The 27,072-nt window shown below is 39.7% G+C and overlaps 1 protein-coding gene across 4 annotated transcripts in view; it reads left to right on the top strand.

The window, feature by feature from the left end:
• ABCC9 (ATP binding cassette subfamily C member 9) overlaps positions 1-27,072 on the top strand; it is a 107,372-nt gene that overhangs the window by 57,643 nt on the left and 22,657 nt on the right. For all 4 annotated transcript variants that reach the window (XM_031443999.2, XM_010988822.3, XM_031443996.2 and 1 more), the window contains 11 exons: positions 165-249; positions 1,537-1,617; positions 7,664-7,801; positions 7,949-8,074; positions 12,105-12,201; positions 14,223-14,452; positions 15,066-15,214; positions 15,431-15,500; positions 17,602-17,759; positions 21,281-21,373; positions 26,194-26,296. In XM_031443999.2, coding sequence (XP_031299859.2) covers positions 165-249; positions 1,537-1,617; positions 7,664-7,801; positions 7,949-8,074; positions 12,105-12,201; positions 14,223-14,452; positions 15,066-15,214; positions 15,431-15,500; positions 17,602-17,759; positions 21,281-21,373; positions 26,194-26,296 — 1,330 coding nt within the window. The remainder of the gene's footprint in view (positions 1-164; positions 250-1,536; positions 1,618-7,663; positions 7,802-7,948; positions 8,075-12,104; positions 12,202-14,222; positions 14,453-15,065; positions 15,215-15,430; positions 15,501-17,601; positions 17,760-21,280; positions 21,374-26,193; positions 26,297-27,072) is intronic.

Below are 27,072 nucleotides of genomic sequence, written 5' to 3'. Positions count from 1 at the left end.
AGTTTCTATGCATCTTTATATCTACAAAGCTAGTGTAGAGGCTAGCATATACTAAGTTGTTCAATTAAGTGTTTATTTCAGCTTCTAAGACATTGAACCTGGGACTCAGTTGATGGGCAGTCTATTCATAGTGATCTAAAAACCCAAAACCATTTCTCCCAAAGGTACAAAGCTGTCACAGATGCCTGTTCTCTTCAGCCAGACATTGACTTACTACCATTTGGAGACCAAACTGAAATTGGAGAGAGGGTGAGCTATGGGGAATTTAATTAAATGATGAACAAACATCTAGAAAAGTCTTCGAGTTGTCTTCAACTTTTCATGGAACAAAGCCAAATCTGAGAGCTTAGGAATTGTGTGTTTTCCTAGTGGCAAATTCCAGAAACAGGAGCACAGGGACTCTTGCGTATGTGTTGAGTAACCTGAGTATATGTCACATTTTGTTAGCCACTCGAGAGTCCTCAAGGGAAACAAAGCAGTCCCTGCCTTTGATCGAATGTGTTTTTCCTTACTCAGAGTTTAAATTGGTTTGGAAACTAAGATTGCTTCTGACAACTTCTTCCATTCTTGTCAGCATCTATTTATTCTTGTTCAAGTGCTTTTTTTCCTTTGTATAAACGTGTTTTACACTGATATCATATTATTCTGACCCGCTGGAAAATATTTATACCTGTAGGTAATCTTTATAACAATATTGGCGAAAATTTTTAACTCTTATACGTGTCAAGTACTGTGCAAAAGGCTTTCTATGCATTATCTACTTTTACAATGAATCTGTTATAGGGGTGTTTTGTTATCTGCATATTGCAGCTGGGAAAACAAAGGCTGGGAGAGATTAAGGTACTTGCCCCATCAGAGTTGTGGGTGTGGGTGGGATTGGTCTGATTCCGTAGTCTACGTTCTTCGTGGCTCTTCTTTATTGCAGCGTAGTGTCGTGCTCAAGAGTGTGACCTTAACTCCTCTGGCCCTTAGTGTCCATGTGAGGGACAATACCTATGTATTGAAGTTGCCCCAAGGAATAAGAGAAATAAGGACTGTAAAGCCATTCATATAAGCCTGGCACATACTAGATGTTCAATAAATACTAGTTTTTAAAAATTTTATAATTAGGACTTGATTATAAGAGCCCATGGCTGTATAGTTCTGTTAAACAAAACTTGTAATTTTGAATTTAAGAGGTATAAGTTAAGTACACTACAGACGCAGTTCATGAAACAATTTCGGGATTACCTGCAGTCCTCAGCACTCACTTTGTTTTGTTTGGTTTGGTTTGGTTTGGTTATTAATGTTTTTGTACAGCAGAGCTCTCTATCAGAGTAAAAGGAGGATTAATGTTATCAGTTAAAAATTTCCTTAATACAATTCAAGTATTAACCACTAAGCAGTTCTCAGTTTATCTTACCAATATTATCTCAGTTTAATAAATTACCATCAATTTAAGATTTGTTTTGATAAGTTTGAATTTTACAGGGAATTTTTAACCAACAGATTATTTACCAATGGAAAATCGAATATTTATGGCTATTTCTTCTCTAGGGCATCAACCTGAGTGGGGGTCAGAGGCAAAGGATCTGTGTGGCCCGAGCTCTCTATCAAAATACCAACATCGTCTTCTTGGTAAGAATATAGACTCGACTTTTGTTGCTACTTCGTGTTTCCCTCTGGACAAATGAGTCTTTAAAAAGAAAAGTCATGTAACTAAAGGAAAGATGGTTTAGCTTGTGAAATCACAGCGAATTTGGGGAAACAAATCCTAACAGTACAAATCAGATCAATAGGTAAGGTGAGAGTTGGTGCATCCAGATTGATGTCCAAGAGATTGAGGTGCCCAAGTGGTTGCTTATAAGGGTTTTTTTTTATTTTAACCATGAGGATCATTAATGAAAGAGTGTGGATGGTGCTGGATGAGCTGGACAGGATCATAGGTCTTCTCATTTATATTTGCTGGCAAGGTAAGAAGGGCTGGAAAACACACTCTTGGTGGACGTAGGGGTAGGTAAGTGTATACTTCATTCCAGTGGTATGCAACTCAGGCTGTGGGGAAGATTTACTCTGAAGCTTCCTGAAATGATTCTTAGAAACCTTGATACCACCCTAGACCTACTGAATCATAACTGTAATCGCAAAGGCAGAGTCTAAATTATGTATCTTTGTACACCAGAAATTAACACATGGTAAATTGACTATACTTCATTTAAAAAAATAATAATAAAGACTATGCTAGGAAAATGCAAATGTCAAAGAAAGAAAGAAAGAAAGAGAGAGAGAGAGAGAAAGGAAGGAAGGAAGGAAGGAAGGAAGGAAGGAAGGCAGGAAGGAAGGCAGGAAGGAAGGAAGGAAGGAAGGAAGGAAGGAAGGAAGGAAAAAAATGTATCTTAAAAAAGCTCCATAGATGATTTTTCTTGTATATCCTGGGTTAATAACTTGGTTCTACCTATGGATCCACAAATAAAATTTGATGATTATGTTGATTACAAGTTTGCTCTAGCTTCTTTCCTGTAGCAGGATGCAGCCATAATCAGCTTACGAGTAGACAGTTTATACCAGAGACCAGCAGGCAATGTAAATGCATCCTTCGCTTGCCTCCTCCATCTGTGCAATTATTAACCATTTATAAATCTAGTTCTCAGACCTCCCTTAGAGTTTTCATTCCATCTAATTTCAAACATCTTCAAAAAGTGGGTTGGTTTTGGACTTTTCCACTAAATTTGGGTTCATTACTAGGGATAGGAGTAGAATTTGGGCATGGTACTGGACATTCATTTCAGGTTAGTGTCCCTAAGAATACCTGTTGCCCATATTTTCCAGAAAACAACACCATAAAAGCCACAGAAGGATCTAACAGCAATCTACATAATTATAAATCTTTTTCATAATGGGAAGACCCACAACTAGAAACCACTTCTTGAATTTTGGGATCAATCAGGTGAATGATTGAACCACCTGAGGACCAAGTGACCTGAAAATCTGAAAGAGACCAAGGTCCTCTGAGTGTGGTTTTCCATCCCAGTTCATTCCACTGCCTCCAGTTTCATGACCCTTACTTACTTCGACTGTAAATCATGGAATTCAAAGAAGTCATAGGGTTAACTTATTGTGGATTCCCAGCCATTTGTTATAGGATGGCTTTGTGTATCATCTCTAATAGCTTCCTGATGACTCTCTTCTGAAGACAGACTGCTTATCTTTCGGCAATATCGAAATAAAGCAACGTTTCCTTGTTGGTCAGTGTATGAGCTTCCATTGCTGCTAAAACAAATTGTCATAGTTGGTGGCTTAAGTAATACAAATTCATTATCTTACAGTTCTGTAGGTTAGACATCCCACATGGGTCTCACATGGTTAAAAGCAAAGTGTCAGCAGGGCTGTGTTCCCTTCTTGGAGGCTCCAAGGAATCGTTTCCTCTCCTTTCCCACCTTCTAGAGGCTGCTCGCATGCCTTGGCTCAAGGCTGCCTTCCTTCATCTCCACAGCCAGCAACATTGCATCTCTGATCATTTTAATTGACCATTTATCTCTTCTCCCTCTCTTCACAATTGGGAAAGTTCTCTGCTTTCAAGGATTCTTGTAATTGCTTTAGACCCATCAGGATAATCTTCCCATCTAAGGTCTTTCATCTTGATCATTAGACATACTGTGAAGATACTGCAGGATGAGTTCTAGGCTATCACAATAAAGCTAGTATCGAAATAAAGAAAGTCACACTTTTTTTTTTTTTTGGTTTCCCAGTCCATATAAAAAGTTATGTTTACTATACTGTAATCTGTTAAGTGTGCAACAGCACTGTATCTAAAAATACAACGTACACACTTTTATTTAAAGATACTTCATTGCTGAAAAATGCTAACTGTCATCTAAGCCTTCAGTGAGTCAGTCTTTTTGCAATGGTAACATCACGGTCTTGAGTATAGATCACTGTAACAAAGGTAATCATAATGAAAAAAGTTTGAAAAATTGCAAGAATTACCAAAATGTGACACAGAGACACAAAGTGAGCAAATGTGGTTGGAGAAATGGCGCGATAGACTCGTCGTGCGCAGGGTTGCCTCAACCCGTGTACAGTATCTGTGAAGCACAATAAAATGGAATGCAGTTAAATGAGGTATGTCTGTATCTGCAAAGTCCCATTTGCTGGGTTAGGTAACATAGTCACCGGTTCTGGGAAGTGAAACATAGTTATCTTTGGGGACCATCATTCTGTCTGCTGCAGGTCGCTCTTATTATTGGAACGTTATTACAGAATTGAAATCTGCTTCTGTCTGTTTTCCATTAATTGGTTCCCAGTCTGTTTCTGCAGCAGCAAATATATTTCTTTATATAGTTCAACATTTTAATATTATTGTCATAACTTGCCTTAATTTACTTTTCTCTAGACTATAAGTAAGCTTAGTATTTTTAATTCTTGGACAATAATATAATTTTTATCACTTTTTAAAATTCTGGATGTAATAATGTCTGTCAGAGTCCCTTTGAAAAAGCGTGTTCTATCCAGTCTTCTGTCAGTGGACATTTAGGTTGATCAGTTAAGATTCTCTGGCATTTTTTAAAACATTATTACTCTCAGGTTACTACCTGTGTTGTCTTTTTCTTTCCTTTCACCTTCCTCCAAACCTCTGTCCCTCCTTTTCTTCTTTCTTTCCTTCTCTTTTTCTTCCTTCCTTACTTCCTCCCTCCTTTTCACCCATCAATGCTTAATGAATGTTCAGTCCCATCTTCTGTTCTGGGTAAAGGAAAAAAAAGACATTATTTCTAGCTTTAAGGGCCTTACTTGTACAAATAATTAATTAAAAGGTTTTACGTTTTGCTCTGCTCTCTAATTAAACTTTATCGAATTACCCTTTACACAGTATCAAGGGCATGTGAAAACATCTTAATTATGTATCAAGCATATTAGTTATTTTTAAGGTTTCGTGGCATCTATAAATGTGCTGTATCAGTGAATATATTTTTAAGAGGTTATTTCCAAAATATATGTCCACCCAAAGAGTGTATTACTATTCGAGATTAGATGGAGTGAAAACTCTGAAAGAGGTCTGAAAACTAGATTTGTAAATCTTCCAACTCACTGACCCTTTCGCTGAATCACCTGGTCTACTGCTGATTCCTTCCAGTGCAGTTTTCATTTCACTTATTGTGTTCATCTCTGTTTGGTTGTTCTTTGTCTTGTCTCTTTGTTAAAACCTTCTAACTTCTTGCTCCACGCATCCAGTCTCCTCCCGAGTTCCTCGATCCTCTTCGCAGTCATTACCCTGAACTCCTTCCTGGGTAGACTGCCTGTCTCCACTTCCCTTAGTTCTCCTTCTGGGGTTTTATCACGTTCCTTTGTCTGAAACGTATTCCTCTGCCACTTCATTTTGTCTAAGTTGCTATTTGTATTTTTATGTGTGTGGTGGGTTTGTTACACTTCTCCACCTTGGAGAAGTGGCCCTTTGTAGGAGGTGTCCTGTGCATCCCAGCAATGCAGACCCCGCTGGTCACCCAAGCTAGGGGTCCCTCAGTTGTGGCGGGCTGACTGTGGGCAGTCTGGCAGGCTTGGCTGGCCGCTGGTCTGTTTGGCTGCCAGGCCCTGCCTCATGGAGATGCTGCAGACTGTTTAGGGGAGTCTGGTCATGAGGTGGCTGGTTGCAGAATCCTAGGGGCCCCCAGGGCTAGTCCTGGCTCACGACGGGGTGGAGTCAGAGTCCCGAAGACTCTGGGTCTGTTGCCCACTCACTGGCAAGTGAAGCCAGATCCTGGGGTGAGTGCTGGTCTACTGGTAGGCAGAGCTGCTTCCTGGAGTCTGGCTGCAGGGCCCCAGGATCTCAGAGCTCATTTCAGATCATCGCCGGGGGAGGGGGGAGTGGGGGAGTATCAGTTCCTGACACAGTTGTGTATGGGGTCTGGGGTGTCTTGAAGGTTGCGTTGGCCTGCTAGTGGGCAAAGTCAAGGCCCAGCTGGTCCCAGGTTCGGATCTGGCCTGCATCTAGGGACTGTAGTTTTGTTACTTCTGGTGTCTCCTGCCTGGTGGATAAGGCTGGTCCAGAGGCTTGGTCGGACTCCTGGCAGGAGGGGCCGGTCCTGCCCACGGGTGGGTGAAGCTGGATCTTGGCCCTCCAGTGGGCTGAGCCGGGTCTAGGGGCGAGCCCAGAAGCAGCTGTGGGCACCATAGGCTTGAGGCAGCCTGTCTGCTGTTGGCCCGGGCTGTGTCCCCACCCAGTTAGTTGTCTGGCCTAAGGCGTCCCAGCACTGTAGCCTGAAGGCTATTGGGTGGGACCAGGTCTTGGTGCTAATGAGCCAAGATGTCAGCGGCCAACAATGTTCCCCAGTATGTTTGCCAGCAATGCCTGTGTTCCCAGGGTGAGCCACAGCTGCCCCTTGCCTCTCCAGGAAACTCTCCAAGACCAGCAGGTAGGCCTGGCCCAGGCTCCTGTCAAGTTTACTTCTTATGTCCCATGTCCCGGTGCATGTGAGGTTTTGTGCGTGCCCTTTAAGAGTGAAATCTCTATTTCCCCCAGTCCTGGAGGGCTCCTGCAGTGAAGCCCCACTGGCCTTCAATGCCTAATGCTCTGGGGGGCTCCTCCTCCCGGTGCCGGGTCCCTGGGCTGGGGGGCCTGACGTGGGGCTCAGAACTCTCACTCCTGTGGGAGAACCCCTGAAATATACTTATTCCCCAGTTTGTGGTTCCCCCACCCAGGGAGGGTATGGGATTTGATGATATTGAGGGTCCAATCCTCCTACTGGTCTCATTGTGGTTCCTTCTTTCTGTCTTTTACTGTAGAAGGTCTTTTCTGGTAGGTTCCAGTCTTTTCCATTGATGGTTGTTCTGCAGATAGTTATGATTTTTGTGTGATTGTGAGAGGAGGTGAGCTTTTTTACTCCACCGTCTTGGCCACTCTCTCTTTCTTTTTTCTTAGTGTAGGCATTTATTGCTATAAAATTCTCCCAAAACAAAGAACTGCTTTTGCTGCATCCTGTAAGTTTCGATATGTTGTGTTTCACTTTCCTTTGTCTCAAGATACTTTTTGATTTCCTCTGATTTCTTCTTTAACCCATTGTTTATTAAGGAGCATGTTGTTCAATCTCCACGTATTTGTGAATTTTCCAGGGCTGGGGTTTATGGCAAGAGTGTGTCTCATCCTTTCCTGCCTAGTTTGATGTGTGTGTTTTCTCAGTCACTTAATGTGTAGGCATCACTCAGCTGGTTCCTGGATTCCTTTCAGAGGGAGTTGCTGCATGTGTAGCTGTATATTCAGTGCATCCGTGGTAGGAGGAAAATTCAAGAGACTCTGACATTGCCATCTTGGTCCAGAGTCTGTGCACATTTTTATTACCTAAAATCCATCTACTTCAGTTATCATTTCATTCTTTGTTTTGGTTTATTGTTACATGTTGTTGAGTAATGTTGGGTTTTCAACTTGGAGATTCTATACATAAGAATTCAAGCCACTTTGAATACTGTTATTTACTTTTAGAATTATTTTTAAGGTGAAAGAGAAAATAGCAGCTTCATTTTGAATTTAATACCTTTTTCCATAATTTAAAGTTATTCAGAGTCTGTTTATTATAAATTGCATTTGTGGGATACTTTGCTTTGAGTTATTTGTGTTTTCTGCTTTCTAGAGGAATTTAGTGCCGAAGAGAATATTAAAAAAAATTTCATCATCTCTTCGTTTTACTTGTTGTAGGATGATCCATTTTCTGCCTTGGACATTCATTTGAGTGATCATTTAATGCAGGAAGGGATTTTGAAATTTCTCCAAGATGACAAGAGGACACTCGTTCTTGTGACTCACAAGTTACAGTATCTAACACATGCCGACTGGGTAAGAGTGTAAAAGAAGTTTCATTAATTTTACGTTACAGTTATGTAAATAGATAGGCACGTTAAGAAATGCGTTCCGAGATACAGCTAATTCACTTGGCCAATTAAGGATTTTTGTCGCAGTTCTTCTAACGCGTGCTTTCCTTAGATCATAGCCATGAAAGATGGAAGTGTACTAAGAGAGGGGACTTTGAAGGACATTCAGACCAAAGATGTTGAGCTTTACGAACACTGGAAAACACTGATGAATCGGCAAGACCAAGAACTAGAGAAGGTAATTGCTCATAGTTCAGAAGAGTTCAGAGTCCAGTTCAGAAGAGTCAAACACGCAGTGTGTAATGACTAAAACAATCCTTTTAAAGAATTATTACCATTTAATGTTTGATAATATAATGGTTCTCATCTGAAACCCAAAATAATTGTATGTTTATGTATCATTAATGGACAGACTACTTTGAAACTAAAAAATTCTAATGGTATCTTTTGGATGAAGAATTGTTAGGTCTTTAGAGGATTTTTATTTAAATTTGAAACATGTTGCAATTTTATGTGTGTTTAAAACTTGAACTACTTGCTCAAGCATGCTGTTTCCTCATTTTATCTTATTTTTCCTGATATATGTCTTATTTCTCTTATCTGTCATATGAGAGTATTTTCATTCACCACTTACAGTTGGAGAGTTATGAGCGAAACAAAATCTGAGACGATTTTGAAATAGGAGTAGGAAGCACTATGATATGCCACTATAATAGTGGCAGAGCATGTCTGGGGTGGAGTTGTGGGGTGGGTGAGGGAAGGTGATCAGAAGGAAGTAACAATAAAATTTTATATTTGTATAGTTTTTAAAACCAGAAATCCTTTTTTTTACGTGATCTCGTTTAATTCTCACAAAACCCCAGAAATGAGCAAAGAAAATATCTGACTTTTACAGATGGTTAAACTGGGGCTCAGAGAGGCTAAGAAACTTGCCTACAGTTGCACAGTACATATAATAAGTGGTACCAGTTGGACTTAAACCCAGGTTCACTCTCAGTGTAATTCCAGTACAATGTTATGTGTGATATAAATATACATTGAATGAAATGATAACGGAGTTGGAAACCAGATGGAGGATGATGAAAGAAGAACAACTCGAGGTTGAGAGGTGAAATTATAAATTGAATTTGTGAATTTTCAATATGTTTTCTCTTGAGTTGGGACAAGGAAGTGTCCAGAATTTGGTAGTCCTGGCTAGACATGAGCATTATAAAATAAAAATCTTTATGTCAGCAAATTTCTGAAAATTTCAAGAAATTAAAATATATTATCTTATAAAAGAAAAATGATTTGTGTTCCAGTAATGAAAGGAAGATAAAAAGTCAGACAAACCATGGGATTGCTCTGTCTTCTGTGGATTTGCCAAAAACCTCAAAAGCAAACTATGTAAGAAAGAAAAGATATACGTAAAAATCTTTAGAGTAGGACAAACTGAAACGAGGATATTCATCAAAACATGACAAGGTACAATTGGCAAGAGGAATTAGGAATTACGCGGTGGGAAGCTTGATTATGAACTTCCTGGGATGGCTCCAAGTGACCGTTTTTCAGTGGTCTAGATCCCAGGGGCAAAAAAAAAAAAAAAAAAGACATAAGCTTAGGGAGTGGACCACGTATGGTTTACTTTGGAAAGAAGATCTGGAAGAGAGAGAGAGAGAAAGAGAGAGAGAAGGCTCTTGGCTTGATTGTATTGTAATACTGACATTTGTACAAGCCAAGATGAAGGTCCATTAAGTTGTGTTTAGAAACGTTGCGACCACTTGAGGTAGCACAGCTCTGTAATTAAAGACACATCACGGGGTTATAAATCAGCTGCGGGAGACATGGAGCAAGTCGCTGTGTGGAAAAGGCGAATCCAGTTGCGAGGTGGAACAGCGGCCAGTAGAAGCCAGCACGATCCATGCCCTGGCCCTGAATCCTCACCTGGGGCTGGAGGGAGTTACTGCCACTCAGAGATGGGCAGGCACCTGGAACTCATCTGAAGCCAGGGAGAGTCACACTGTGGGGGATAAGACCACAGCACCTTGGGGAAGTTTTTGTAGAAACAGCTTCCTGTTCAGTGTGTCATGTGGCAGGATTGCGTGTTTGCCCAGAACACTGGTTCTCAACTGGGGTCACTTTTGTCTTTCGGGGGACATTGGGCAACATCTAATGATATTTCTGGTTGTCACAACGAGGGGGCAGGTGCTACTTGGGCAGCCCCCACAACAGAGAATTTTCTGAACCAAAATGTCAATAGTGCTAAGGTTGAGAAATGCTGGCTGAGACCCGGAACAGATCAAGCAGGCAGAGAAGGGAGTGAAACTAAAAGATTCACGTAACAGCCCGTCGCTGGGCTTTGGCCAGAACCGTCAGTTTAAGGGTTAAGGGGTAACCAGGAAAGAATATGTTACAAGGATAGAAATGACAGCTATAAGAAGAATGAGATAAGACTTCTAGGTGATTTAAATGTTATTAAAAATTCTACCTTGGATGACATCGCTCATCATCTTCATGACGTTATTAAATAAAATAAACTAGCATCTTGGAACTTTTCCTCCCCCAGCCTCCAGCCCTCACCTGAATCCAACCCTTAGCAGGCATTCAGTAAATATTTATTGGGTAAATGAAACTAAATTTGTATTTACTTAATCCAGATTATCAACACAGTTTAAAATATTTAACCTCAAGTGAGCTTACTATGAGCATTTATTCATAAGAAAAATGAGTTTAATGATTTTTTTAGTCTCCAAGGTGTTAAATCTTTTGCTCACACAGATTGACAAGTGGAAAAAGAACCCAGTCTTCTGTTTTTCAACGTGCATGTTCATTTCATCTCATTACACTATAAGCAAAGGAGCAGGTCCTTTTAAATTTTGTGTTTTATCTAATCTCATGTACAAGTGTTGGTTTTCATATCACCTGGCACCATTAAAAGCTAACATGAAATTGTCCCTGAAAAAATACTATTCAAGAGACACTTTCACTTTGACTCTTTTTTTAAACCAAGAACTTGGAAGAAACAGATCCTTCTAGCCTAGCAAGTCTCCTATATCACACACGTTGTATGAGGCCAAACAAAACCAAAAATAAGATCACTACGTAGAGACTGATCATCAAAGAATGATTGGTTTATCAGTGTAACAAATTGTGATTTTTCTTTGTCAGCATGTACAGGAAGCCGTCAATTTACCATGGTTTCCAAAAGTGCGTAGGTCAGTTGTTTGGAACTTGGAATGCATTTCCCTGCAGCAACAGAGATATGGTTAGTTTCCCAGACAGTCCTGCAGAAGCTGGTTTAACCTGCAGTGGAACTGAACTAATACCACGATTCCAGTTCCAAAGCCAAGGGGGTGGAGTGTTGGAAGCGGAGGACTGGAAAAAACACAATGCCTCTCCCTTTCTTGAGCACAAGACAAGTCTGGAGCCACCCTTACAAATTCACAAAGTTTGTGGCTTTTTCCCTTCTCTTTCTGCACCCACCTTCCTTCAGTGTCTGCTGAATCCCTTTCTTTTGTGCGTTTCCCTGAGAGAGATGCCCAGTCAGAAACTGACGCTGATGTAATCATTCATAATAATAGTGGTTGACTCAGGAATGTGGCCAGCAGACAGCCCCACAGTGTTAACATCACCCATCATGAGACAAAGCCCATCATTCTCAAGGCTCATTGATGGTCCCTTCCCCCACCACTAATTTTTACGGTGAGGAAACCAGCCTGGGAGACACCGAGAATAAAATATGACACGAGGCAGTCTCCCTGGGAACTAAGCCAGAGATCAAGAATGGGAACTGTCACTGCGTTCTCTGGAAGAAGTTCAAAGTAGATACCTGTCAGGAGGAAGAAAAATTAATAATAATAATAATAATATTAGTGGATGACTGATAGTGCTCTAACCAGTCCAGAACTACATGCTTTTTTAAAAAGATATTATTAATGTAAATGCATCTTCAGTTAGAAACATTATAGGAGTACAGGAAAGTGACATAAAAATAAAACAAGTAGCAATGGTGACACCAGGAGGTGTCCCGCTGCCCCTGGGGTCAGCTCCATCATGTTGTTACTTTTCCTGGCTTCTTACTGCCCTGTGCCTCAGAGCTTTGACACATTTCCCTCAAACATCCACACTGGCTCCTATGACAGGAGTGGTCCATCTGTAGAGCGAGCAGAGACCCTGCCACAGTGAAGGGAACTAACGACTGGTACTTGGTACGTGTGGGTCACTCATTGGTGAGTAGAACTCGCCTGTGGCTGTGAGCTCCTTGAATGATAGCACGATGTTTCCTGCAGGATATGGAAGCTGACCAAACAACTTTAGAGAGGAAAACTCTCCGAAGGGCCATGTATTCAAGAGAAGCTAAAGCCCAGCTGGAGGATGAAGATGAAGGTAGACCTTTTTCTTGTATTTGAAACATTCAAATGGGGAGTAGGCGGCAAAGGTTGTTTTCCTTTGGCAGTGGATCTGTGAATATGCCCGCGAGGAGTGACAAGCCTCTTTGCAGGAGGAAAAGGCCAAATCAAATGCATAATATAGAAAACGGAAAGAACAGGAGTGAAGGAAAGGTGTATGATACAGTCAACCAACAGCCGTCTCGAGGGGCTTCCCACAGTGCGTCCTAGCATTTTTGTGCTGTGTGTGAGAGGGCTGAAAGGAAAAGACAGCGGTTTGTCAACAGGTCTAGACCCCAGTTCAGATAAACTGGAAAGGTCTAATACAATGACCAAATCAAGTTATTAATAAAATCAGTCCTTTGGAAATAATAAATGCAGAATATGGAGAAAATACTCTTTTGAGAGATTTATACCCGAACCATTCAGTAAATTCTTATGGGGTCCTCATGATACTATAGCAATGAAGAATAAGAGAATTAGAAAAGCATTTGTTGTGTTTCAATTTTCTGGATCTAATAAGGTATCATGAGGGAAAAAGTTTCACTGGAAATTTCAGGAATGAGATGAAATAGTTACATTGCTTTGACATTTGTTGCCAAGAAGTTTGTAAGATAAACCACACGTAAGTCCGTGCAGTAAATATCCTATATCTCATTTTTCCTAATTGGTTTTTGCTTAAGACCACATTTCTACAAGCCAGTTAAGCAACAGAGAAAATTATAATTTCAAGCCAAAGGACACCAGAATGTACAACCTTTCCATTTCAGGTGTTACAACAAATACTTACTGAGTAATCGAATAAATGAATGAATGAATGAATTTTGCACTCCAGTTTCATAGATTTAAAAATGTATTTTAAAGAATGTTTGGTGCTGTAAACAGAAAGCTTCTAGAATTAGAAGCCAATGATTTCTAACACACTCTAAAAGTGCAGTCATGCCCGGTGGCTCTCTCCAGTGTTCACGTGGTGAGGATAACATTCAAAAGGCTGACTCTGCCCTTGGCTTACTGTGTAAATCCATTTTCTCAGGTGTAAGATAAGATAATAACACTTTTCTTAGAGAGTAAAAGAGGGTAATGTATGTGGAAGAAAGAAAGAAAGAGCCCAGGATGGTACGTATTACCTAACATGTTGCTCCCCCTGGTCCATATTGTTTCTACTGCTAGCCGTTGGCCAATTCATCATGTGGACAGATTAGGTACCGGAGAAGTGAAAAAAATAATCAATAACTTCATCAACTTCTAGTCTATACTTCTAGTCAGTTTGATGTGTAATAAACCAGCAGATTGTCTCATCCAGATGTAGGTATTATGCTTATTTTTTCATTCATTCACTCATTTATTCATTTTCACCCATTTTTGATTTATTTTTTTTATTGAGGTGACATTGGTATATAACATCATGTGTTTCATGTTTACAACATTATATTCCTACTTCTGTAGACCCTGCAGCACGCTCACCACCAAAAATTTATTTTCCACCTGCTACTATACAGTTGATCCCCTTTAACCATTTCACCCTCCCCCGACCCCTTTCCTTCTGGTAACCACTACTCTGTTCTCTGTATCTATGTGTTTGTTTTTGTTTGGTTTGGGATGTTCATTTCTTCTGTTTGTTTGTTTTTTCTACTGCATATATGAGTAAAATTGGACAGTATTTGTCTTGTCTGACTTGTTTCACTTAGCATAATACCCTCAAGATCCATCCATGTTATCACAAATGGCAAGGTTTCATCTTTTTTACGGCTGAGTAGTATTCCATATATATATACACACACACAAATATATATGTGTATATATATGTATATGTATGACATCTTCTTCATTTTTTCATCCATTGATGGGCAGTCACCTACTTTTTAAAATGATGTTTTTCCCTGCTAAAAGCATTTACAATTTCTAAGACTAATACTTGTATTTCTATAAATTTGAAGGAGGTTTGTGTGTAGGGGGGGATAATACAAATTCTATCTCCCTGTTGGCCATTGGAAGATTAAACAAGTGTTTCATATGCAGAGGAAGAAGAAGAGGAAGATGAGGATGATAACATGTCCACTGTAATGAGGCTCAGGACGAAAATGCCATGGAAAACGTGTTGGCGGTACCTTACTTCTGGCGGATTCTTCTTGCTATTCCTGATGATTTTCTCCAAGCTTTTGAAGCATTCCGTCATTGTAGCTATAGACTACTGGCTGGCCACATGGACCTCAGAGTACAGTATAAACAATACTGAAAAAGCTGATCAGGTATAGTGGGTTCTGTTTTTACATTATCAAGGAAATGTTGAGATTAATCGTGACACTTTTTACCTAGGTAGATAGACATAGCTCAGATGTCACAGGACTTTTGTAATGATTCAGTAAGTTAATTAGAGCAGGACTTTAAATATCATAAGAAACATTTAAAGATAATGCTTGGGTTTGGATTCAGGGATGTTATACACATGATATATGTGTGTGTATGTATAATATGCACACAGGACTTTTGTCATTGCTCTGATGGCATTTGATTTTAACTATCTATACCAGTGTAGTAGTCATTCTGAGATTAGAGGTAGCAAGAGAGAACTCTATGATGTAAAAAGCCAAGAATATTTCAAACCAGAAAGCAGACGCTAACACTTCCTCTGTGCTTAAGCAAACCTTGAAGGAGAGTGAAGGGAGCAAGTGGGGACTTGGCCTTGGGATTTTGGTGGGGATACTGCCCTGAGTCTCCAAGGCCTGCACTCCTTCAGCTGTCTAAACTGACGCAAGATAATGGAGTTGACAGTATTGCCTGACTTTGATATTTGACGTTCTAGTTAAAAAAAGAACTCAGTTGATAACTTCCTATGTCCTTTTTGTGTTGGCTGCTTCTTAGACCTACTATGTGGCTGGATTTAGCATACTCTGTGGAGCAGGTATTTTTCTCTGCCTTGTTACATCTCTCACTGTAGAATGGATGGGTCTCACAGCCGCCAAAAATCTTCACCACAATCTCCTCAATAAGATAATTCTTGGACCAATAAGGTAAAAAAGGAGTTACTTTTTTATGCACTGCCCCCCCAATCGTAAAAGCATGCATTTTAATGTTTAATTGAAATACGAAATTTTAAAGAATTTGTTCAGTCTTTGAGCAGATGAGTGGGGATTTTCTCACTTTCCTGACCCCAAGATGTCCGTTAGCTGTACTCAGACTCCAGAGAGTTCAGTATTATCAAACATTCCAATCTGTTCATTGCCTAGATTCTTTGATACCACACCACTGGGACTGATCCTCAATCGCTTTTCAGCTGATACAAATATCATTGATCAGGTGAGTGCCTGAGTTACTTCCAAGTTCAAAAATAAATTTCTCAGTGTCAGCTAAATCACATTTTAACAGAAACCATGATTCCTGTTAACAACAGAGGATTTCTAAAACTTTAATGAAAGCCTGTTTGAATTCACATCGATATTACATGTATGCATAAATGATTTCTAGAATAAAATTTTAAAAGAAAACTTTAATTTCCTTCAAGTAATTCAAAATAATTTATGCATGTAGAAGAGAATACTTAGAGAATCAGCATGAAATAGAGAGAAATAGCAAAAAAAAAAAAATTAAACTTTTTCATTGTAATACAAAATGAATTTGATCAGTGTTGTATGTATCTCTATTCACAGCAAAGTTCTTACAGTTTAGTATGAATGCAGAGTGTCTCCCAGAAGTAAAGAATGGATTACCAAACTGTCTTCAATGTCCTTTACTTTGATCAGATTGGCTCTTGAGTGAGAGAAACTTTAGATGGTGTGATAGTTTAGGGAATATTTTAAAGATACCCAGTTTAGTCTTAGATCCTTAGGCTTCTAGAAGTTTACCCTGAAATGAAAGACCTCAAACTCTGAAACTGGATCACTCCAAGAACAGTCTCTTTAGGATGACTGAGCAAAGAATTAATCACATCCAGCTCTTGCCTTTTCTGATTTCACAGAGTGGCCTTATGAACATATTTTTTTGGGGGGGGGGAGATAATTAGGTTTATTTATTTGTTCTTAGAGGAGGTACTGAGGATTGAACCCAGGACCTCATGCATGCTAAGCATGCACCCTACCACTTGAGCTATACCCTCCCCCCATGAACATCTAAATTACCATCAATTTAGAAAATGAATACTTGATGCATGCAGCTGACTGAAATGCATGCTGAAAATTTTTGATGTTTTCAGTGCCTCGGTATCAGGTTACGCTGCACCTAAAACACTTCATGAGGAATACATATGGGAAAAGGAGAGACAAAACACTCCTTATGTAGAAGATGATACGATTGCTACCTACAGAGTCCAAAGCAATTAGTACAGTGAAGAGCCAACTAGAAAGTTCAGCAGAGTATTTGCATAAGATGTGATAGAAAAGTCAGTAACTTTCTCTACACCAATTAAAAAATTATGTGAAAAGTAAATTTCATTTATAATAACAACAAGAACTGTGGAAATAAAAATAAACCTAATGTGAAGAAAAGCCATCCAACAGTCCTGGAAATTATGAAATCCCGTGTAGATGTAGTGAGAATTTCCCTATCAGATACCTAAAAAATACTATACAACACTTTGATGATCACACAGAGAACAAGCAGATCAAAAGGACAAAATGGAGAACTCAAAACCACCAGCGTATCTTGAATCTGAAAGAAAAGAATTATTTCTTCAGTAAAGGATATTGGGACCATTAGCTATCTATAAACTACAAAACAAATATATATGTTATATAAAGGGCCATATAATAACATAAAGCTATAAAATAAAATGTAGGAGGGTAGTTTTAGAATTTTGGGTTGAAAAGGTCTTATTAAGTTAGGCACAAAACTCAGAAACAGTAAGAGAAAAAAGCCAAAGGAAATGACTCTAAAATTTTAAAATTCTGTTGAGCTAAAAGCATCAAAGAGTAATTTAAAATATAATAGATTCATTGGGAGAAAAACTAGCAAAGAATGAGAGCGAGCAATTACAGAAAATTATTTTAAATATCTTGCAGTAGAGGAACAGCTAAATACATTTTTTAATACAAGGCAGCCATTAAAAAGAAATAGACTTGTATAGAGTGGCATGGGGAGATTTACAACCCTTCTTGTTCAGTAAAACAAAACAAGCAAATGGACAAATAAGATTTAGGGTATAGTACTATGTATAAAATCCCACAAGGTAAATACATAGATAGGTAAATGACCCATGGAAAGTAGATAGGTAGACAGATGGATAAATATACTAGACTATGGGAAGTAAGTGACGTGGAAGGAGTGATGAATTGCTTACAGTGAAAATGTTTATACACTACTTTTGGAACTATGTAACGTTAATATAAAGTGAATGTTTTGTTGCCATATGACCAACGTTTCATTTAAGCTAAAACATTTTCCTTTCCAACTACCTTCTTAATAGCACATCCCTCCAACTTTGGAATCCCTAACTCGCTCCACACTGCTCTGCGTGTCTGCCATTGGCATGATTTCTTACGCTACCCCCGTGTTCCTGGTTGCACTTGTGCCTCTTGGGGTCGCCTTTTATTTTATCCAGAAATACTTCCGAGTGGCCTCTAAGTAAGTAAAACAATGTTCTGTTCGTCTTCAAAAGCCTACAGTTTTGATTTACTGTGATCCAGATTTGCTGTAGTGTTTTTCAAGATAAGATATGGAATTTGGAAATGAAACCTGTTCTTAACATGATGAAACCTATCTTGATATTGTGTTTCATTTGGAGATATATTTTAATTGCTTCTATAATTGGTTGTCTGAGCCTTACACGGTCTGGACATGTATTAATGTGTGGACTGATCTGTTGAATTTTGAGTCCACAGACTGTGCCAAATTTTTCATGCCACAGTCCTTTTTCAGAGCCTGACATTGACAGATAACTTATGAAATTAAACATAGTCCCAAAGAATAAGCAATTTAATATCATTATATTCCACAGTGGGGAGGAACAGGTAAAATATTTTCAAATGCTTAAAATGCATTTTGTAAAAGATTAGTGGAAGTTAAAAAAAATGGTTAAAGAGATAAATCAGAGTGATAACTGTAAAAGTAGAGCATCTGGAATGTCTGATGGGAGTGCTGTAATTTTAAGTTTGGAAACTTTCAGATTGGATCGTTTAGCATGCACTTGATCGTTAGCCAAGTAAATAAAAGATAGCCATGAATTTTAAATTCTTCTATTAATATAGGATTTGTCATTTGCTGAGATGTTGAATAATTAAGTGAAATACAGTACCAGTTGTTTTGAAATTTCCGGTTTAACTTTGAAAACTTGCTTTAAATAGTACAGTAAATTTTATATCACTGCAGTAATCACTTTATTTCAACAAACACTTATGAAGCATTTACTGTGTTGTAAATAACTGTGTAAGCCCTGTGGCAGAGGAAGAGTTCAACAAGACAAGAACCAGTTCTCAAGAAACTTACAGTCTCTTGGGAAGATAAAACATACAGTAAACTTTATATGTGGATTAAGTGCTGAAATAGGGGGAAAATATTGAGTCCATTCAGTAAAATGAAAATACTGAATAAGACTTGAGTGCAGGGAAATTAAGAAAAATCATTAAGAAGAAAAAGCAAAATTATAGTTCAAAACCTCTGAATATATCATGCAAAATTTCTTAATTTAAAAATATAGTTGTTTCTCCCTCCAGGCTATGAATTAGCATCCTTCAAATGTTAAGGCTGTTCCCTCGAGTGTTTTTTTCATCCCCAGGCTCTTCCCTTTTCTTGTAGCAAATTCAGACCAAAAGGAAAAGGCTAGCCAGTAAATTCACTCATTCATTTCTTCTGGCAGTTTTTGCTGATGTTGTTTGCTGGAGGGGCAAAAAAGTCCTGTTCCTTCATTGAGGCTGGCTATTTCCAAATCTATCCTTGCCCTCTGGCCACTGCTACTACACAGTCATGTCTAACCTCAGTTACATACTCATCTGAGCCTGTTTTCGCCCCTGAGCAATACAAATGGAGTGCAAAGGCCAGGCAAATGGCCCTAGTGCATTACAGGTTTGAATTGCAAATTCTATTCATTATAATTGAGAATAATCTGTTAACACTGATAGTTAAAATATGCAAGGGATGATCATTTTTATTTTTAAATTTTTGTTTAATAAACTAAGTACCGTTTATTTATTTCTTAAATGGAGATACTGGGGATTGAAACTAGGACCTTGAGCATGCTAAACCTGTGCTCTACCGCTGCCCTATACCCGAAGGGTGGTCACCTTTAACGAATGAACATTGATAATAGATTATAAGGTATTCTTACTTGAAATTCCCTTTAGGTTAGCAAATATGACCATGATATTAAATCTCACAGACAAAAAGATCCTTCTAAGATGCTGAGATTTAACAGAACTCACCCACATTGAAAAGCTCAGGCAATTTAACAGACTATTTTGTAAACACAGAAGGGAATTAAGGTGGGGGACTAGCTACAGGAAACACCATGAAATTTTGAATATTTACAAAGACCTAATGTGTGGTTGCCTCTGCAAGTCAGTATTTCCTATTTACAAGAATACAAAATCAAGCTGCACCCTTACCTTTTTGGTTTCATAAAATACAGTCTTATAAACAGAAGTTTCCTCCTTCCTAATTTTTCCCCCTTCATGATAGACCTCGATGTAGTGACCACCTGTGGCTTGTGTCAAGTTTACAAATAACCACTTAGTTTTATGTTGAAAAATCTCAGACTTTTCACATTCCTTCATAATCATACTCCTCCTCCTTGCTCTCTTTCCTTCCCCTCAGCTGCAGTTTCTAAAGTGAGTAAATCCATCTTAGAAACTCAGAAAAGACGTTGCGTTTGTTTGTGGGATTATATAGGCAGCCCGGCATGGCCTCAGATTGTGTAACGGTTGAAGATTATGTAACAGTGTAATCAATTCAGTTGACTCTGGTGGGTGAATGTCAACGTGCCTACTCTAATCCTCAACCCCAAAGACCTAGAGAAAGGCGGGGGAAAAGGCTGAAAAGAAAAAAGAGGCATGTCTTGAAACACCTGGTATAACTCTTAGCCTGTGTTCTAGAAAAGCTAGCTTATATGATTTAAAGGCGTCTTCAGGGAAAGGGTCTGATTCAGGCATTTCACTGAGCACTTTATATACCTATAAATGTACAGTTCCTCAGAGGACCAGTGAATAGGCATACCATAAGGCAGGGATTCAATCTCACTGTGGCCAAAGCCAACTCATTATCTTTCTCTTCCAGTATCTTCATTCTCTGCCCCCTGGTCCTGGTAAATAGCGCTGTCATTTTCCGAGTCCACTAAGTAACCACCAAGCCATAGCTGACCCTCCTCTCTTGTTCTCTCCGCAGTAACTAGTTGATTGTAGCAGTTTAGAAGGCCACTTCTAGTAGGCTGTCTCACAGTCCTCCCCCTAGTTTCAATTTCACCAGCAATTTCACACTAATTCAGAAGTGCTGTAAAACTTCTTACATAGACTTATCCTAACACACTCATTCTCTTCCACTCTTTGCACTGTCTCCCAAGTTATGTTGCTTTAACATGGCTCTGGTCATTTTATTTCTAGTTCTCAGTGGTTTTCCCCAGCCTGTCCAGGATCCTCCTCTATCTAGCCCCATCCATTCTTTGTACAGCCTTTTCCCACTACGACACCTCCAAAGGATTCTGGACACTAGCCAGACCGAACTCACCAGTGCTTTAGTCTTCTGGATGTGGTTTTATTGTTCCCTTAGCTGGAATGCACTTCCTCTTATCTATTTGGTTGAAGCCCTCCTCATGCTTAAGGTTTGGCCTAAATTCCGCCTGCTTAAAGCAAGTATTACCCATATCCTACATATGACTGGATTGCTCATTCCTCTGTGTCCCCATAGCAGTTGACTTCAGCTGTTGTACAAAGCTGATGTTTTTGTACCACACATTTTATTCCTCCTTGACCCACATTCATCATCACGTACTCATCTGTCTCTTCCTCTTTAGATTGTAAACTGCTGGGGTTTTTGTTCCTTGAGTGCTAGAGGAAAAGAGCTATGGTGACAAATAGTAACCTTAGTTTAGAGTGAACCCTGTGGTCTTTGAGTCTGAATGAGTGTGGAGCTGATTTTTGCACTTGTCTCTGCCCCAGGGACCTCCAGGAACTCGACGATAGTACCCAGCTCCCTCTGCTTTGCCACTTCTCAGAAACAGCTGAAGGACTCACCACCATCCGGGCATTCAGGCGAGTGAACGTGTTTTCCTTTGTTAATTAGACAGTTACGTCATCAACGGTTATTCACCTACAAAACACTGGCGACTGATCCCGTTTTTGGATGCCCACTGTGTTCATGGCAGTGTTCTCAACTAGCAGTGAGAAAGATGTGGCAAAAAAGGATCAGAGTTAGAGGTTAGTCATTGGAAGTTTTAACAAGGATAAAGAAAGAATTAAGCATCTTGTGGGAAAGATACTAGCTGTGTGATTTAGACCAGGCTTTTAAATTCTTTGGCCTCACTGGTGAAATGGGGAAATCAGTTTTGCTTCTTAGGGTTGTTGTACTCAGTGATGTAACGCAGGTATAGCATTAACCACAGTGGCTAGAAAGGAGCACCCAATATGCAAGTTAAAATAAATGTATTCGTAATAATAATAATAATAGTAAAAGAAGTATTACTACATCAAAGTTATTTTAGGATTTAATCAATTTTCTTCAATGTTGGTAAACAGAGTAATAACCCAAGCTTTTAATCAAGAGTGTCTGCTTAACACTCAAAATTTTCCCTATTCAGGGAAAATCAGAAAAGAAGGTGGCATTACTGAATGTCACTTAATCTAGAAAATCGAAAATCGACATCTTAACGTGTTATATTCTTCTGCAGTGCTGAATGCAAACATGTATTGATTTCAGTTAGAGATTTTCCTAACCTAAGAAATATTTAATATTTTACATTAAAAAAATCAAAAGGTAGAATATAAAGCTGCAGCCATCTACAACATGCATCACAGAACTTCTGCATAAATCTACCCAGGTTTCATCATGGAGCATTTATACTTTCTGCAGTGATGTGTTTTCCCAGCAGAGTGTGCAGTGCCTTTTACTGGTGATGGTAAAAACCATTTATTGACTTTGGATGTGGGTATTAAGACAAAATTGATATTCTAATAGTAGCCAGCAATGCCCAGTGGTAATAAAGTACACTGTATTAAAAATTACATTTTTCGCCAGACAAGTCCTCTAAAGTTCATTTATCTGAGTTTTGAACACAGGTAGGATGCAACTGGTTGCTGTGGATTTACAAAAACTGCAAAGACAGGGCCTTTCATTTCCACCCCATATAGATACCACGGGGAAATAGGTAAGATAACATGGCAGGTGGGGGACAAGCAGTGCCCGGATTCGGGCAAGCTGGGAGGTGGAACGTTTCATGGGTTCAACAGAAAACAGTGTCTATTTTCTCCATAAAGAACCGGCGAGGTCATTTTCCGAGAGTGGTGAGGACTAGAGTCAGGTATCACTTCTTGAAGGTAATGAGGATGGTTTACAATGAAAGAAGAATTGACCAAGAGTCAAGGTTTAGGCTTTTCATTTACCTTTTCCACTAGACACATGAGCAGAATTTGGCATGACTCTTCCTAATTTTACATCAGGAAAAATGCTAAGTAGACATAAAAGGGAGAAAATCCTCCATGTCCCCTAAGACTTGAATTATGATCGGAAGAAACAAAAGGACAACCCAACATTTTTGTAGATGTGCCTGCATTATATTTATCCAGAGTTGGATCTTCCAGGGTTCATTTGTAAAATAAATATTAAATACCACAAATATCAGCATTTTTCAAACCAAGGACGTGTCAAAATGTAGGGCTAGTGCTGCTCCCATGGGGGAAAAAGAAATTCTGGAATCTTTACGTTTGGCGATTTGTGGTTAAGAATCAAACACGTTCGGCTTGCGTCTCCTTGCGACTACTATGAAACCACAACTGACTGCTAAACAACCATCGAAAAAAGACTGGAACCTAGCAAAAATGATCTTCTGCAACTGGAAACATAAAGAGGAAACCACAGCAGGACAGGGAAAGCGTGCAGATGAAGAACTGAAGAAGCCAAAATTCTCTCCATGAGAAAAAAAATGAAAAAAAAAAATTACAAAGAAAAGATCCTAGAGAGGGGACAAAGCAGGATGGGTGGCCCCGAGAGCAAGGACAATGTCGAGAAATGCAGCGTCCTCAAACTTTAACGTGCCTCAGGTTCAGCTCGGAATTTAAGAGAATCATAAATTGATTATTAAATAAATATCAAAACACAGGAAAAAAAAAAGAAAAGAATCAAACACATTCTTTTCCATTTACTTCTTCCTTTCTTTCGGACTCGTAAGAGTCCCCAGAGTCGTCAGCTCTTTGGAAAGTTCGTATTTACTGATTAGGCTGGCTGCTTTTCCTCCCCTGCATTCAGGGTTCGTGATGTACTCACATGCAGTAGTGAACTCCCTCCAGTAGTTTACCACCGAATAGCACAGTTAAATTAGACTGCGGTTTCAGTGACCTTTCCTACTTTTTTTGCGGGGGGTGGGGTGCAGGGTCTGACAGAATAAAGGTCTAAGAATGTTCAGAAGATGAGCTGGATGTGGATGAAAAGATACAGACTGAGTGTGTCAAAGTTTCCATTAGGAAAACAGAAGGTTTCTTGCCAAATAGAAACACACAGAAAGAATGTTCACTGCATATCCACCCCTCCCCTCTCTCTGCAGCTTCAGACGGTTGCCAGCTCCATTTACAGACTCTTTCAGAGTGTATCTGAAACAGTATCCCCAAACTAGAGGAAGAGGAAGAGGAGAGGGTCCCGGACAATGCACTCTGTCCCAACGAAGTGTTTGATGGTCGTCTCAAGGGTCGTCCACAGGCTTTGGTCCAACTGCACCCACCTCCCCACTTTATGTCTCCATCATCACAGCCCTCTAGGGAGAGGACCCTGTCTCCAGCCCCTGAGCGTGTTGAGTTTTCTCCTTTCTGTGCCTTTGCTCATGTTGCTCCTGCTGCTTCCAATACTTTGTCCCTCCGTGTTCACCCGAAAAATTCAGCCCATTCCTTAAAACCTCATTTAGACCACCTCCCCAGTATTTTGCGAAACCTTGCTGATCCTTCTTTCCCCACCCTCCACCCCATCCCTTGCCAGCCTGATCCTCTGGTCAGTGCACATCATCCCCTTCCTTTATGTTCATGTAGCATTTTGTGTAGGGGGCCCTTATGACTGGCTTCTGTATGGCACCATCTGTGAACTGTTCATACTGTGTTGACCTCCTTCACTAAAGAACGGGCTTTCCTAGGGCAGAGGTTGTGTTTTGTTCAGAAGTATATACTCTAACGTCTCACTTAGAGTTGGTGCTTGCTAAATGTTTCCGAATGAATGGATGAAAATTCACCCCAACTATGCAAGTACGAAACTGGCTCTATCTGTTTACAGTCAAATCCAGTATCTCAGTACCTCCTATAACCCTGTGAGTCAACCTGCCTTTTACTTACGCACTCTGTCCATCTCTAAAAGGGTCAACTCGGGGGTAGTCCCATTCCTCTGATGGCTTAGTCCCGCCCCAGTCCTTGCCACTCAGCGCAGGTCCTCCTGTGCGTGGCATTTGGGTCAAGGCTACATAACTCAAAGTGAGGTCATTATTTGGCTCTGATTGCCAAATCCTTTGATTGTTGTAGATCAGATTCTGCTTTCTGACTCAATTATCTGATTTTTCTGGTTTGGCCCATTGGAATTGTCAGATTGATTGGACAGATACCAAGTATCTGCTTTATATTGGCCTGTATGGGTGGCTTCCCGGGCCAAGTGAGCACCCCACCCTGGACTTTTTCATTTTTGACATAGTGATGGTTGATTGTAAAGTTCTGCAAATGGATTTGAAGATTGGAGGGCAGACCTGGAGCAGTCTCTCATTAAACAGGAATCACCACCAGGCTGTCAGGTGAACTTTGACTATTCCTTGCAAACCTAACAGGTAGACAGAAGGGCCCTATATGTTCAGCAGTTGCCACAGAAAGTTGAATAGACCGCAGTCTGATTTGGCATTTCCTCCGACCTTCAAACCCGTTATTTTGATGACGGAATCCAATTTTCCGTTGTTTCTGTTACTCAGGGAAAATACTTGAAAACTGAAAAGAGGCTATTTTTGTGATGTAGAAAGATTTATCATCATGTAGAGTGAGTTTCTGTGCAAAGTAGCTCACGTGTTCAAATGGATGAGATTTTCATGAGACGTTCTCTTTGTCACACAGGTTGTAGAGAATTTGGTCTGATTATGTCAATTACCAGGAACGAACTTCATGTGGTCTAGGATTAAAGTCTAGACTGTATGTGTTCTAGAAGCCTGTAAATGTCACACACCACAGGTTTCTTTCATTCAACGACCATTCTTACAGATAGTTTGGAACTTTGTGATATAAGATACCTTGCTTAATAAGAACACCTGTCATTTCCAAGGACACCCATCCTTTACTGCCTGCCACCTCAAGTTCCTTCTTTGATTTTCAGAAACATTGAGCAAAAAAGGAAAAAAAATAAACTGTATGTTTGCCTGTTATCAACACACAGTTTCCTGTCTTCCCTGGGTCTCTTCTGGTACCACCCACCCAACTCTAACGGTGCCATTTGGAAAAGTAAAATACATGCAATAAAAAAGTAGGTGGAGTATATTGTACTTCTGTACAACTTATTCTGGTTTGTAATAAGGTCCTTGTGACATGGGCCATGCCTGGTTTTCATAGCTGCAGTAATTATGGGGGAATCTATGAAGCGATCTTTTATAGGACTTTGTCATCAGAAAGATTCCTTGTCGCAGCAGGGATTGAGAAAGGAGGGAGCCGCTGCACCACACTGTGTCTCGGTCAGGGTGCAGAGATCAGTAGCAGCTGGCCTTCATTTGAAAGTAGGAGTCCATGAACTAGTTATTCCATACCATGAGTGTGTCACCGTGTTGAGTAAATAGTTTAGTAGTAAGTGTGACTGTTTTTTATTATTTCTCCTTTTTGTGTGGCTCACATCATAATATTTTTGTTTTCTGCAGGCATGAAACCAGATTTAAGCAACGTATGCTGGAACTGACAGACACCAACAACATTGCCTACTTATTTCTCTCAGCTGCCAACAGATGGCTAGAGGTCAGAACGGTATGTTCATGTCATGCTTTCGAAATGGAAACCAAACAGAAGAGAGGCAAAGAGGGAGGTAGTTGTAAAAATGAGGCTTCCACTGAGATTCAGCCCTAACTTCACATTTTCTGGACTTTAAAATAACTCAGGTTTGTTTATGTTATGGGTGAAATTTGTCATAATGTTTTCAGCTAATGGCAAGACAAACAACCCCAGAAGCAAAAACTCATTTTGTGTTTGTTAGTCGCTAGATTACATAAGTTAATGGAATGGCAAATATTTGTATAACTTCAGCTTTTTTTTTTTTTTCAAATGAGCAAATTTGACAAGTGAACAGATGTACTCATTTCCTTCCCTGAGCTGAACAGGCCTGGGAGAGACAGGGACCTTCTGTGTTTTAAGCCAGCAGAGGATCACATTAGCCTAAAATGTACAAAATTGCAATGAATCATCTATTGTCTTCTGTCCTATATAAAGTAGAAGGATGGACACAAGCTTCGGCATCGAGCAGGCTTGGTCCAGCAAGTTCATTAATTTATTTGAGTCCCACTTCCTCATCTATAAAATAGGAGTAAGAATATTATCTCATGGGGCTGGGGGGAGGGTGTTAGGATTAAAAATAAGAATATAAACCCCCTGGCTCACTGATTACAAAGTGCACTTGACAAATGTCTTTTGAAAGGATGGATGAATGAGTAAATGAGTGGAAGCAGTACCTGCCCTGCTAAGTGGCTAATAAACCAAGCAGCCGGCGTACGAAGTCAGAGACAGATGTTTTGGAGGGAAGGGAATGT

Source organism: Camelus dromedarius, chromosome 25 (assembly GCF_036321535.1).
Source record: "Camelus dromedarius isolate mCamDro1 chromosome 25, mCamDro1.pat, whole genome shotgun sequence".
In the NCBI taxonomy this organism is placed as follows: Eukaryota; Metazoa; Chordata; class Mammalia; order Artiodactyla; family Camelidae; genus Camelus; species Camelus dromedarius.
Note: the sequence above shows the minus strand (reverse complement) of the source record. Positions and strands in the feature narration are given on the sequence as shown.